Source organism: Lissotriton vulgaris, chromosome 1_1 (assembly GCF_964263255.1).
Source record: "Lissotriton vulgaris chromosome 1_1, aLisVul1.2, whole genome shotgun sequence".
Classification (NCBI taxonomy): Eukaryota; Metazoa; Chordata; class Amphibia; order Caudata; family Salamandridae; genus Lissotriton; species Lissotriton vulgaris.
Window position 1 is genome coordinate 900,627,296 of NC_141685.1, and position 15,113 is coordinate 900,642,408.

The 15,113-nt window shown below is 47.4% G+C and overlaps 1 protein-coding gene across 1 annotated transcript in view; it reads right to left on the bottom strand.

The window, feature by feature from the left end:
• The window catches only part of SHFL (shiftless antiviral inhibitor of ribosomal frameshifting), a 165,354-nt gene that overhangs the window by 23,886 nt on the left and 126,355 nt on the right, over nucleotides 1-15,113 (bottom strand). The window contains exon 8 of the mRNA XM_086959005.1: nucleotides 6,744-6,892. Coding sequence (XP_086815131.1) covers nucleotides 6,744-6,892 — 149 coding nt within the window. The remainder of the gene's footprint in view (nucleotides 1-6,743; nucleotides 6,893-15,113) is intronic.

The window sequence follows — 15,113 nt, forward strand, 5'->3', positions numbered from 1 at the left end:
CCCGAAGGCGATCCCTCGACCTGGGCCGTGTGAAGGGGATTGACCCCTGAGTCTGGTTGGGGATGCTCCTCCTCCGAGCTATCCCCTGCGGTGGCAATAGCCCGATCGTCGTCCCCTACCTCGTCGGCGACTTCGTCAAAGTCCTCATCACCCGCGTCGTAGGCATCCCCTTTGGACGCGGGACTAGATTCCGAAACTTGTACGTCGTCGTCGTCTCCAACAGATTCTTCGAATATGTCGTCTGGTGGGGGCGCCGTGGTAGCCGAGAACTTGGCCTGGAGCCTAGCGGCCCGACGAATCTTTAGAGTTTTCTTGCACCGGAATTTCGAACACGCCATGCAGCGGTCCTCGTCATGGTCCGGTGACAAGCATTTATTGCACACAGGGTGCACGTCGAGGTGTGAATACTTGGAGTTACACACCGGGCACTTCTTGAACGGAGTCCGCTCCATAGCAGAAATGTAGTGTAGGCCCGTCCGCGCCGAGAGCACGCGGAAGGGTAGCAAGAGTTCGGAGCTGAGAGTCAGACAAGAAACCCGAACGCAACTATACCGACGCCCAGCCTAAAGACCTTTTGGTCTCGAGTAGAAAAGTTGAACAACTATCGGTTCCGACAGAGGGAACCGAAACACATCCGAACCCAATGGCGGAAAAAAACAATCTGGGGATGGAGGCCTTGCCCATGCGCACTGTAGTCCAGGGGAGGAGCCACCTCTCTCGTGATACTTCGAAGACTCTTCCAGGACAACAATGTGCAATCATCCGGACCCAACACTAGGCGGCGATCTATGCACAGATATGAATTCAGCAGCCCACATGCCTCGAACCCAAGCGAATCACGTGCAACTCCAGCAAATTGGTGTAGAAGTGGGTTTCCACTGGAGACAAGATCCATTGATCTCCACGTCTCCTAGTCAGCCTCCCCAACACAGCAGCAACACATCCATCTCCACCGTCAACTATGGGTGGGGTAGGGAGTGGTGAGCTGCTGTTGGTCCACTTGCGGTCAAGCAGCCACTACTGCAGATCTTTTTCTGTCTCCTTCGTCACATGGATGGAATCTGACATTTTCCCTTGGTTCAGGGCCTATGGAGACTTCGGATCTCACTACAAAGCTTGCAAGTGTCATCTAGCATGGTCGGCGAAAAGAATGCAGTGGCCAAGAAGCCTCACAGCAGTCCGCACTGAGACTCAAGACAGAGGATGAAACATCAGGATTATATCACAAATGCTGTATGTTAGAAACGGGACCCTGGCTGGCCAAGACTCGCGTCAAGGTCAGTCAGGGATCACCATTCCTAAGGTCAGGGCAAGGGAGTCACACACCAAGGTAACCCCCGCTCACCCTCTAGGTAACGTGGCGCGAGCAGTCTAGGCTAAACTTGGAGGCGGTATGAGTTAAGTATTTGCGCACGCACCCCAGCAACAACACCTAAGGCCCACCACAAAGAAAAACTCCACACAAGGTTATATTTAAAAAATAGCCTTTGTATTGTAATAAAAACACATTAGATAACACACGCAAACTTTACAATGTGCCAGGGGCACGGGCAGAATTTACATGGGGAATTATGTACAGGACAGGGCCACATGGACCACTGTCAGGGGTAGGCACTTGTTGGAAAATAATACTGGTAGGTACACACTTAGGACATAAACATTGAATGATTAGCACCAAAATTGTAAATGCAACACACATCCAGTAATCACTGGAACAGAGTAAAGACCTCCTACGCAACCCTAAAACACTATAGGAAATCACGCAGGTAACAAGGACCTTATCATTAGGACCTAAGGAAGGAATACCAACACCTAAGCAATTCACTTTTAGCAAAGGGAAGGAAACCTAAACATAAAGTGGGACGTCAACAATCCTCTATGCAGGGCACACCAAACAAAGGGGATAAACATAAAGTGGGACATCAACAATTGCACATGAGGTATTAAACACAGAGGTGCAGATTAGAACATATTGCGCAAGAATCACAAATACAGAAATCACAATGTGCGGGGTGTGCGTAGCACAACACTCAAAATGTCCCTCAGGCCAACTGGCCTCGAAAGGGGCGGAATGCCTTGAGTCTCAGTGTCAGGGGGTGTGCGCAGGCAGCACAAACCACAAGCCTAAACGTAGCAACTGTCCACTAAGTGCTGGACAGTTGTAATTCTGAACTGGGCAAACGTTGGAGCCAGGAGATCTCAAGGACAAGGTGGGGAGACACAGCGTGGGAGCCTCGGGCTACAACCAACTAGCTGCCTGTGTCCCCCTAGAGCCTCTCAGGGCTCGCTGAACAAATGTGGCACCGTAGAGCTCAGCACTCTAAATCAATGAAATGCCCCCTCGAGCCTCGGGGCTCGTAAATGCAGGTAGGGCGGGAGCCTCTCGGGCTCTAAATAAACAAATTGCCCAAGAGCCTTTCAGGGCTCGAAGAATAAATGCCCCCACGAGCCTTTTGGCTCCAACAAAGAAATGCTGCACACGTGGGAGCGGCCCTCTGCCAACTGGGGCCGCTCAAAGAACCGAGAGAACCTGCCCCTGCACTCACCGGGTCTCTGTCAGGCGGCGAGGTTCTGCGGGGGCCGCGGGCGGGGCTCCTCTGCCTCGGGAGCCTCGTGGACAAGGCCGTAGGCGGGGAGCTCCTCTCACTCTCCGGGGCTCCTCGGCAAGACGCGGCAGGCTGCTTCCTGGTTCCCTGGCCTGGCCTCGTCCCTCGGCAATCCGCCTGGCTTCCTCTGGGGCCGCCAATGGCAGCGCGGCCCTGGGGATCAGGAGGCGGGACTTCCGGGTCGCCGCAGGCAGCGCGGCAGCCCGGCAGGGGCAAAACACACTCCTGGGCTGCGGCGGTGATCTCCTGGGCAATGCCGGGTGGGCATCGGCTTTTCAATAATAAAATAACAGCGGGGCAATGCCGGGTGGGCACCGGCCTCAAATAAAAATATAAAGCGAGGTGGGCACTCGCTATCCCAAAAATCGGCAAATCTGCTCCAATGCCGGGTGGGCACCGGCAAGGTCAATAAAGCGCTCCCAAGCGCTCTGGGAGCAAAGGATAAGCGCGCTCAGCGCTACAAGGCAATAAAAGCGCGCCTAGCGCTATAAATCAAAGTCAGCGCGCCTCCAGGCACAGCAAAGCTCCAGCAGGGGCTGGAGGCAGGCAGAGGGGCAAGGCAGGGCCAGAGCCAGCACACTGGGTCTCCAGGCAGGGAGACAGCCAAGTGGCGGTCCTCTTGGCCCCAGCAGCAGCAACAGCCCCCTCTGGCAAGGATCCTGGAAGAAAACCAAAGAACAAATTGTGTGGGGACACAGCCCCTTCTTATACAGCAAAATCCCTTTGTCTCAGGGTGCAGGGTGGGGGAAAACCAGTCGCAGCTGGTTTTGAAGTACTCTGTTTACCTCAACCACCCTCTCTATTCACTGGCAGGGCTAGGGACATCAGTCGCACTACAGGGGGTGGAGCCAGCATTGTCTGGGGAAAGTCCAGGCCCATCAGGGACCAGGTGCACTCCTCCCAAGCCATCAAGCATGCTAATCTCACACTCACCACCGGGCAGACCCATCCAGCCTTCCTGGAGCCAGGCTCACCAGCCAGCTCCAGCCAATCACACTGCAGACATATTTTACAGTAATATGCCAAGTCCTAGAAATGGCATTTCTACACATGACACACACATACCACATACACCATTGCGAAGCATTAATTCCCACGAACTCTCACATACCAAATTCGAGCATGCACTCCCCACGCATCAGGAACTACTAGGGACACAGACATTCCCCATGCATTCCTATGGGAGAGCAGGCCAGCCTAACTACATGCACGCACTTTACTCTGGGACACAGAGAAAAAGTGCGCACAGACCAGAAAATCATCCACGCATATCACAGATTAAAAGCAAAAAGATTAGGGGTGAACCTGCCTTAAGGGCCAAGTCCAACACTGTAGACTTATTGCTCCACAACAAAGCTCAAAAAGCGCAATGTATCCAGGATGGCTCTGATGGTAGTGAATTTTTGCGAAGGAGTTAGATGTGACTTCGGCAGGTTAATTGATAAGCCCGATGATGTCAAGAGGTTCATAACCTAGAGGTGGCTCAGGATGGACTGTGGCAAGCCCGGCATCAACAACCAGTCATTGAAGACTGGTGCCACTGACCTCTGAAGATGGGCAGTAACCATCACCACCTTTGAGAATACCAGACGGTCACTGGTGAGGGTGAAATGGAACACAAACTGAATAGCTTTCAATTTTCTCTGTGCAGGGAGGCGTTGAGAGCACACAGATCTAGAATAGGGCACACGCCTCTGTACTTAGTACACGGACGTAGCGCGAATAACACCAAACCCCGCTTCTGAGTCCAATACAATCTCTTTGGGTCATTTGGCCAAAAGAGCTTGCACTTACTGACATAAGTTGGACAGTTGGTCCTTAAACATGCATTCCAATGAGGGTAGCATGTGCAGTGGGAAGAAAAGAAATATGAAGGTGTAGCACTATCAGATGTATTTTTGGGATGCAATATACTGCCAGCCCTACAGAAGTAGCTGATCCGGCCTCCTACCAGATGGCACAAAGGATGTACTGAATGGGTTTTGAGGTTTTTGCTGGAGTGGCGGAGGATTGAAAGGTAAGCTGCCTTTCAAGGCCAGTGCGTTGTCCGTTACACTCATGGCCCAGACATTGAAAGGGCCGGTTGTGCAGAGAGTGGGGCCTTACTTTGTCTATACGCCAACCCCCTGTCATATACCCTAAATGGATAATACAGTTTTTTGGATTACTGGACTGGAGATGAAGGGACCAAAAAATGAGCCATGGCCTGGCTTTTCTTAAAACACTTTAGGGCATTCGGCCTTTTCACCAAACAGGAACATTGAAAGGCATGCCCATTAAGGACGCTTGAATGTCCACAGAGAAGTCCATGGACCTCATCCTTGTGAGACGTCGAAGCACCACACTGGTTCCCATAGCCCTTCCTAGACAAGGCTCAGGTAGTTGGAAAATTTGGTTGTATCACTAACACATTGAATTCTTTCGGCACACAAGTTGCATGGAACCAGTCACCATGTCCAAAAGTGCATGGATGCAGTGAACGAGCTGACATCTTGCATTAACTGATCGCAAGGCTGGCAAAAGGAAACATACGCTTATCAAAAGTATCCAGATGTTTTGACTTGTTGTCAAGGAAGTGGTTAGGAAGGCTTTAAGACTTACTCTGCTGGTGGACTTGACTGTTGATATGGGAGCTAGAGCATTGCTTAGAACAAGTGCCCAACAGTGTGTCAGTGAGGGCTTCGCTGAAGGACAAACGAGGTTTGGTTGGTGCCTGGCTGCACTGCAGTACCTCTGTCCGCTCATTCATTTTTATCCCCATAGTGGGGAAGAGGAGATCAAGGACCACAGCTGCCAAAAGACATGCCACAGGGAGTCGGAAGCGTGCCAAAGATATGCAGCATGGCCTATAGAAAGGCTTCAAACTGCTGTGACAGCTTATGTTTTTTCTTTGAATTACCTAAAGATTTCGACCTTGAGAAGATTTGACTTCATGACCAGGAGTGGGTCTATGATCTTTACTTCAACTTGGATCAGATCTGGTGTGAAGCCTTCCGGTGCTTTACCACGTACAGCTTCACTTCACATTCTTGAATAGCCTTGGAGTCGTATGTCAAAACCATGCACCGGAGGAACACCTTCTGAGGATCTGTCTCAGACATCTGCTTACTACACTCCTTCAAGTTTTTAATCCTGTAGTTTTAGGGGGGGACATGTCTCTTGGACACTGAAAATCTCTCCACCTATTGAAGAAATATGGAGTGACGATCCGGATCGGTGTCTGTAGCTGCAGAAAGAAAGGGACTGGTGTCATCGCACATGGGTGGCACTAATATGCAGTTCAGTGTATCACTTCCTGAGCGGAACGGCGTCCACAGTGAGTTCCCTGGTGCAACCTACCAGCACACACAAGCACTGCTTTTTATAAGTATACTCAAAAATAGTTTTTTGTCACAGAGAAGCATGTAATACTAAATAATGCATACTGCTGTGCAGTTCATAAATGTGAGCTCAATAGTGACAAGGCATAAAACCTACTGCCACCAACATTCCTCTGCACCTGCACTGCAAGATGGCAGTAGCCAATCAATATAAATTTGCCAATTCAAATCACTTTCAGTATATTAACAACCAGCTGTGGTTTTGTTCTCGGGGCTGGGGGGGAGCATGGTTGTCCACAGACATGTCTCTCCCCACCGGGGCCAGCACTGAACACTCGCCTTCAGCACACTTTCCACTTATAATCAGAGACTTGGGGATTCAGTTACACTAAAAAGTGCTGGGCACAATGCCTATTTTAGAGCTGAGTAGGCCGCCCGCATTAGGGCTGAGGCAATAATTGCTTGAGGTGGTAGTGAGGGTTCTGTATCCTATCTTCAGTGTGTCTGGTTTTGCAATTTATCATGATTATGCGCATTTTGTTGACATGGGTAGGCACCTACAACTCGGCTGCAAGAAAGTGTTTAGCTTTCACCTTCAGATGAAAATAAGGCTTCTGTGAGTTACAGACTATGTATGATTGGATATTATGGAGCAGACGTGAAGTGTAGTTCGCTGAACTTAAAAAATGCAATGTATTTGCAGTTAAAACAATAAGCTGTGCTGAACAGAACCTGGCAATAATATTGATAAACCTAAGTGACGTGCTTGCCTCTGCCAAGGAAAGGGGTTTGCATCCTGCGAGCTGGTCTGTCTTACCTCTTCGATTGTAGCAGTCCTCTGCATAACAACTGTGTGGGTTCCTGCCCCGTGGTCCAGGTGTCCTTCGAGGCGGAAGTATCTGACTGGGAAGAACGACTGTATTGCAAATGTAGCATGGACAAGGCACACCCAGCTGTGTAAATCCTCTGAAAAAACACAGGACAATTTGAAGTGAAGTAAGCAGGCAAACATCCCATAATTTCGTGGCAGGCTGCTATTGATGTGTATACACACACACGTTCAGGAACTGGTACAGCTAAGAACAAAAGATCTTAAACTACAAGAGAAGTCAAAAAAGGCTGTCTTAGCAACCTCTCCATTCACTACATCAATAAAAATGTCTTGTCAGTGGTAAGATGTGTTCTTTCAGGAAAGGCTTATATAAACAGCAGCATTAGAGCAGAAGTGTACGAAGGGCTTCAGTAACTTTCTACATCAGACATTTTCTTTCAGTCTGTGGTGTCTTCCAAGTACCTCAACGATTCCAGCACACAGGACCGCATAATGAAAACTGAAACACTAGCACTCGCTGAATACAAAGTGTGCCTACAGTGACAAGGCACCTGTTGCAGTCTCTGTGCTTGGTTGGCCTGCTTTTTCTGTCACAATCCTACTTTTTTCATCCCAGCTCTCCCTTCTTTTGCAACTGGTTGAAAATTGCATGGTTGAAGCAGTAACAATAGTTAAAAAAATAAATAATAATCCTGTCACTTGACAGAATATAGTAGCCTTCTATGTCCCATGGATCCTCTGTGCATGTGAGCTGCACCCCACACTAATGTGTTATTGACCACCACACCAAATTCCTGCATTTGCTGATGAAGTGGGTGGCTGCCTGATATCATGAAGAAGAGAGGGCAAGGACAAGTGTTTCGTAATCATCCAGAAGATACTTTTTCTCAACCTCCTGTCCAAGTGGAGCAAATTCCAATTTTATGTCTCTAATGCTAAGAGTGGAGAAGGAGTGTTTAACTGTCCATGCAGCAAGTTGTGCACACATTTATGGCCACTACCAGCACCTTTTTGAAATGAGATTAGGGCTCAAGAAGCATACAATGAGGCCACTTGGCTGCCCCAGAATGTGTGCGATGTAGAGGTATCTTCATAGCTCCTCTGCTGCTGCCATTGGTCTGGTGAAATGAATATGAAGTCTCTAAGAAGGCTCAAGTCTTTAGAAGTCATAGAACTTTGAAATGCAGAAGGGTGCTGCTTTTTTGCTTATATAAAGACCACCATAGGCCACACAGAGGGTCAAAACATTAAAAGGTTTTCTCCACTCTTTCCAGGTAAATGTTTAGAGCTCTAAAGATATATAATGGGTGCCATTGTTGGCAGCTGGTGTCTAAGCTGAGATATAGGACAAATATTCCTTTGAGCTAAATGTAACTCAGTTAGACTCTTTAGAATATGAAAGAATTTCCCAAAAACAAAGGTGACATCGGTTTTACAAGGTATGTGTATGGGTAAGGCCAGGATGAGATCATGTTCCACTGGCATTTCTAGAAGAAGGACAACACTGTAAAAGGATAATATCACTTACCCAGTAAGCGTCTGTTATTGGCATGCAGAGCTGTAAATTCACAAGCTTTGCATACTCCTGCCATCTAGTGTTGTGTCCGGATGTTTACAAATTGGTTTTCTTTGAAGAAGTCTTTCCAGCCACGAGGTAAGGTAACTCCTCCTTTCAGTGATTGTTGCATGGGCATCGACTCCATTGTTCGATTGTTATACCGCAAGAGGGTGAGAAAAGAGTACGCGACTATAGTGAATAGATGTCTATGCGTAGCTAATGTGAATAATGAGAACTGCAACAACTACAGATGCCCGGGGAGGGGGGTAGGCGCATGTGAATCTACATCTCTACATGACAAGAACAGATGCTTACTGGGTAGGTAACATTATCCGTTGGCAGGATGTGTGCTGTAGATACACATGCTTTGCATAGACTATATAGCAGCATTCCCCCAAAGCGGTGGTGAACTAGAAGATGTTGCAGTTGTCTGGAAAAAAGTTTTTAGCACTGCCTGCCCTACATTGGCTAGTTCGCGTGCTAGTACATCCACAGAAGAGTGTTTGGTAAATGTATGGTGTAGACCATGTTTCTGTTTTACAAATGTCAGCTATAGGAATGTTACTGAAAAAGGCCATAGATGCCCCTATATTGCGAGTGGAATGCTCTCTGGGGGGTTTAGATAAAGTTCTTTTGGCTTTTGCATCGCAAGTTTGAATGCACTTTACAATCCACTTTGAAATTCCAGATTAAGAAATAGGATTGCCGTTGTGAGGTAGTGTAAACTAAACAATCATTTGCTTTGTTTTATGAAAATCTTTTGTTCTTTCAATAGAATACAATAAAGCTATTTTGACGTCAGGTTGAGGAGAAACTGTAAAGGACACTTGTGTATGATTCAAAGGTTGGGCCTATAAGTCTTTTAAGTACAACATTAAGATTCCACACTGGTGCCAGAGGAATTCTTGGTGGTATAACTCTTTTTAGGCCCTCTATAAATGCTTTGATAACAGAAACTTTGAACAGACAGATGTTGCCTGGTTTTCAAATATGCAGCTACTGCTACAAGGTGCACCCTAATAGATGTGTAAGCTAGCCCACATTGCTGTAGGTTCAAAAGATAACAGATAATGTTCTGAACAGAAGCATCTAGAGGTAGAATTTTGTTGTTGCAGTAAACAATTAATCGTTTCCATTTTGCATCATAGCAAGCTCTGGTAGTAGGTTTTCTTGCTTCTTTCAGAATAGTCCAAGTCTGGTGGTAAATTTAAATATCCAAACTATGAGTTTAGGAGCCAAATCTCCAAATTGAGCTCCTTGGGATTTGGATGCTTGATTTCTACATGGTTCTGAGAGAGGAGATTGGAGGTGAGATGTAGTTTTTGATGTGGAACTATGAGAGCTCTAACAGGGTGGTGCCCCATAGTTGACAGGCCCATGAGGGAGCTACCAAAATCAGTGCAAGTGATATTTGCCCGACTTTCCGAACCAGAAATGGAAGGAGTGGGTGAGGCAGAAAAGCATAGGCAAATATACCTGACCAATTCATCCATAGGGCATTGCCTTTGGAGAGAGGGTGTGGGAACCTGGAGGTGAAGTTTGGGCATTGTGAGTTGTCTACTATCGCGAACAGATCTATTTGTGGGTATCCCCATTGTTGAAAGTATGGAAGGAGAACTTGGGGATGTAGTTCCCACTCGTGGATTTGCGGTCTCCTTCTGCTGAGGAGGTTGGCAATTTGATTGTTTACACCCAGGGAGTGTTACGCCAGAAGGTGAATCCTGTGATGGATTGCCCATTTCCAAATTGTCTGAGACAGGCATGACAGTTGGAGAGTGTGTGTCCCACCTTGTTTTTGTACATAGTACATTGCTGTCATATTGTCTGTGTGGACTAGGACAACTTTGACTGTGAGATTAGACTGAAAAGCTTTCAGTGCTAGAAACATTGCTAGAAGCTCTAAATAGTTGATGTGGAAACGTCTGTGTTTTCATCCTAGAGACCTTGGGTTGCATAATGATAGAGATGTGCACCCCAACCGGTGAAAGATGCATCTGCTGTTAGCACAACTTGTGGAACAGGGTTGATGAAAGACAGCGCTTTTGATACATTTTGTGGGTTCCGCAACTGCAGAGAGCGATGGGTGCAGCTGTCTACCAACATTAGATCTGTTAATTGGCCCTGTGACTGATTCCACTGACGTGCTAAGCCTTCTTTTTGTCCGAGTGTTTTGAAGACACTTTTTGTGTTTGCTGGCTTTTATGAGCTAGTTGTCGAGGTTGGGGAAGACATGAATTTGTTGTCTTCTGAGATGAGCTGCTACCACTGCTAGGTACTTTGAACGAATAGTGTTTGTCTGCTTTCACAAATCTGAGATATTTGCGATATGCTGGATGAATGGGAATGTGAAAATGTGTGTCTTTTAAGTCCAATGTGGACAATAAAATCGCCCTGTTGTAGGAGAGGAAGAACCTGCTGAAGAGTTACATACGGAAATGTTCTGACAGTATGTAGTGGTTTCATTCTCTGAGATCCAAAATTGGCCTTAAGGATTCCTCCTTTTTGGGAATTCGAAAATAAAGAGAGTAAGCCCCTGAACTTTGGTACTGAAATGGAACTAGTTCTATGTCTCCCTTTTGTAAGAGAGATTGCAAATCTTGTTTGAGTACCTGCAAATGGTCTGACAACAATTTGTGAATGCGAGGTGGAATGGTTGGTGGAATGGAGGTGAGCTCCAGGCAATAACCATGTTGGATAAGGTCTAGCACCCTTTTGTCGTTTGCTATAGATTGCCAAATGGGGAGAAACTGTTAAAGTCTTTCTCAGTCAGGTGCTGAGTGATCAAGGGGAAGTATTGGCAAGTCACTGTTTACTAGGGGAAGGGGTGTTACGTGGTGTGGAGACTTTACCCTTGCCTTTGGAGTTGATTCCTCTATATCCTCCTCTCTAGAAAGCTCTAAAGGAAAAGGGTTCATTGTTGCCTTTGTAAGAGAAAGCATTTGGGTCCGAGGAGGTTGTTGTGGACCCTGCTCTGTAAAATGAGCTGCAAAAGGAGCCTCTATTTAATGGGGACTGGAGCGCTCCCATGGATTTTGCCACTTCCGTGTCCCTTTTCATCTTCTATAAGGATTGGTTGACTACAGGCCCTTGTCAAAGGGTTGTTCAAAATGGCCTGTTGAACCTCAGGCTTAAACCCCAAGATCCTAAGAAATGCATGCCTTCTAATGAGAATGCTGGTATTAATCTCCCTAGCTGCAGTGTTAGCTGCATCTAAAGCACATCTTATTGAGGAGTTAGAGACTAGTTTCCCCTCTTCAACTAACTGCTGTGCCTTAGTTTTATGTGTGTCTGGGAGCAGTTGCTCCATCTCATCCCAGTGTACCCTATCATACCAAGCTAGTAGGCCCTGTGTGTTTGCAATGCACCAGTGATTAGCAGCTTGAACAGATACTTGTTTTTCAGAGGCCCGATAAGTTTGGATTCTTTATCTGGGGGAGGTGCACCCCAGTGGTTTGAGAGTTAGCTCTTTTGCGAGCATTGGACACTACTAGGGAGTCCCTTATTAAGCACAGGATCTGATGGTAAGGATTTATATTTTTTTTATCTACCCTTGGAGTTGAAGTACGTGCTCTGACAAGGTCTTTAAAGATATCATCTGCATGTATCGTCATGCCTTTAAGTATAGGGAGTGTTTGACTTGACCTATGTAGGGACTCGAGTGTTTCAAATAGAAAGTCCTCTTCTAATGTTTCTTTATGTAATGGTACCCCATGATAGTCCGCTGCTCTGGCAATGAGCTCTTGATAAGCCATAGTATCATCTGGTGGTGATGGGTTTGCAGGATAAAGGTCTGGCTCATTGTATAGTGGAGGGTCAATGGTGTAATCATTCCATGGATCTGCAGGCAAATGAGCATCATCATCACCTTGATCCACATCTGGATCTATATGCCGAGATCCCTCAGGTATTATGTGTGATGGATCTTCAATTATTAATTGTGGAGAAGATGGAGGTGGAGAGAGTTGTGGGGCAGGATTAACAGGGCTAGTAGTCGTGTCCTTCTTTGTGTTTAAGGGAATCTTATCAGAAGTCTTCTCTGCAGGAAGTTTGTGTTTTGTTGGATTTTTAACTAAAATATGTCCAGTATCATGATTAATATGAATTTTCTTTTGTTTGGGATCCAATTAGGCCTTAAAAACGTCTAAAATTGGTTCTGGAGGCTTCGGCGTCGAAATAGACTTGTCTTTAGAAAGTTTTGGCTCCGAAGCATCTTTGTATTTCAAAGTGGAGGGTTTCGGCTCTGTAGCATGTTTGTCTTTCGAAGTGGGGGCTTTGGCTTTGCCCTTGGATCCAGATGATTTCAGATCCGAAAATAATTTCGGGCGACTGTCACAAGCCAGAAGGCTTGACGGTTTGTTTTGGTGCCGAGCCGGGAGGCAGGGCGTTAGAAACATTGTCTCAGTGTCGACCTTGGTCAGAAGGCAGAGGTGGTGCCGGTGCCTTATGAGTTTTAGAAGAGGATTTAGGGGGCTAGGGGTCTTTGCTACTCATGGCACTCTGTCCCGGTAGTATATCTTTGGACTCCAGATGGACATTGAGCTCGGAATCTGACTCTGGAATGGAGAGGGCCTTGTCTTCTGTGGTGGACGCTTCGATCTGTTCTTGGTCGGCTTCTTCTCCGAAGATATCCGGAGTGTGTTGGATGCTTTTGGTGCTGCATCTCACATCGCCAAGCCCTACGATCGCGTAGTCTCTTCGAAGACCAAAAACGGAGTACAAGTGTCGCAATCTTCCTCCTTGTGCTCCGGAGAGAGGCACAAGTTACAAACTCTATGTAGGTTGGTGCGAAGGTACTTGGCGTGGAACCCAGGACAGAACTGGAATGGAGTCTGGTCCATCGGCAGAAGGTTGCCCGATGAGGCAAGGGCTGACGGCCGCCCGTGAGGTTTTTGATCGAAAATGGTGAGTTTGTTGAGCGATCCGATACGTGGAGAACAGGGCAGCGCATATGGAAACAATACCGTTGAGGGTAGAGTGGATTACGGTTTTCGAACCGGGCGCAGCAGTACACGTCCGAACCGATGGGAGAAATAACAATGGAGTCTATGTCCATGGACACTATCACTGAAAGGAGGAGCCACCTTACCTCGTGACTGGAAATACTTTTAAAAAAAAAAAACTTGCAAACATACGGACCCAACACTAGATGGCAGGAGTATGCAAAGCGTGTGTATCTACAGCACACATGCATCAAACGACTAACAATAGTAATCTCAGATCAGTACACTCAATCTCTTAAAGGTCTCAAAATTCAACATTAAAATACTGGGGGGGGGGGGGGAGGGGGGGGAATCAGGTTTTCTGCGCTGCCTTCCGGTGTTTGGAACTTTCTCCTGGGTAACATAAGAGCTGCAATGTCCTATGAGCATTTCAGAACCTTGTTAACTTGGCTTTTCAGACAAGCCCACAATTAACTGCTTCTTCATATAACATTCGCAGAGCTCTGTACCCCAGAGGAATCTGCACTCCAAATGCATACATATATGTCTCCATAATCCATCTTTAACATTATTCATGTGTAGCCAGAAAACAACCGAAATGTAAGAAATACCCCTCCCTCCCGCCCCCGTCCCCAAAACACCCTCACTCACCCCCCCCGGATCCTCCCCCCCATGCACAGTTAGGAATTTTCCTGCAATCAACGCGCACAAAACCTTCACCCTAGCGCACTCAAATATCTAGTATTGGGTCTTGTTCTGGTGGAGGCTCGAGTCATAGGCCTCTGAAATCAGCCCAGCGCTTCCAGATTTTAAAATGCTTACGCGGGCATCCCCAGGCCAGAAATATAGGCTTCTCCATCCCCATACAAAAGTCTAGTCCCCTCTTCCATACTACCACTGACGGGGCCCTCGGGTCCTTCCATGCCCTGGCTATGTCTCTCTTGGCAACTGTGAGTCCTAGCAGTAGTAGATATCTCTTGTAGAGGTTACCCCCCACTCCCTCCATCACATGTAACAGGCCTAATTGCGGTGTACGTGGGAGCACCCACCCCAGGGCCTCATCTAGACTACTCCATACCCCGTTCCAGAACCTATCTAATTGGCCACAACCCCACACCGTGTGCAGGAATGATCCCATTTCCCGCCCACACCTAGTGCAGTCCGGAGATGCGATGAGGCCCGCCTGCCATAGTCTTCGCCTAGTAAAATACACCCTATGAAGGTATTTAAATTGAATGAGCCTGAGGCGGACGGATATGGCAGCACCTCTAGGACCCGCAATCGCTTCTTTCCAGTCTTCCTCCTCTAGCGTCCCTATGTCCTCCTCCCAGGTCTCTCTTAGCTTTTGTAGTGTGGAGGAGCAGTGCATAATAAGGGCCTGATATATGTATGGTATTTTCTTAGTCTCTATGTCACCAATGAACCCCCTAGCTTCAATGGGGCTATATTCGGGGAGAGAGGTCAACCCCTCCAGATATAGGGCTAGAGCATGACGGAACTGTAGGTATTTGAAGAATTGAGTACGGGGCATATTGTATTCTGCACTCAGTTCCTGAAACGACTTAAGTGACGTCCCTGACATGACATCACATCACCCAATTTGGAGATTCATATGTCGTCCCACCCCGTAATGCCCTGCAAGGTTGCCAGGCCCGGTAGACGGCCGTTAGGCCAGAGGGGAGTCTCCTCAGTCAGGGTCCGCCACCACCCCATGCGCCTCAAAGCTTGCCTCCAAATGTCAAACACCACCTGCGTAGCCGGTGGTAGTGCCCAACGCCTCTGTGCCTTATAGAGAATAGTGTGCAATGTGTGGGGCTCCATCAGGAACCTGGTAATAAGAGAGGACATCCGAGGTCG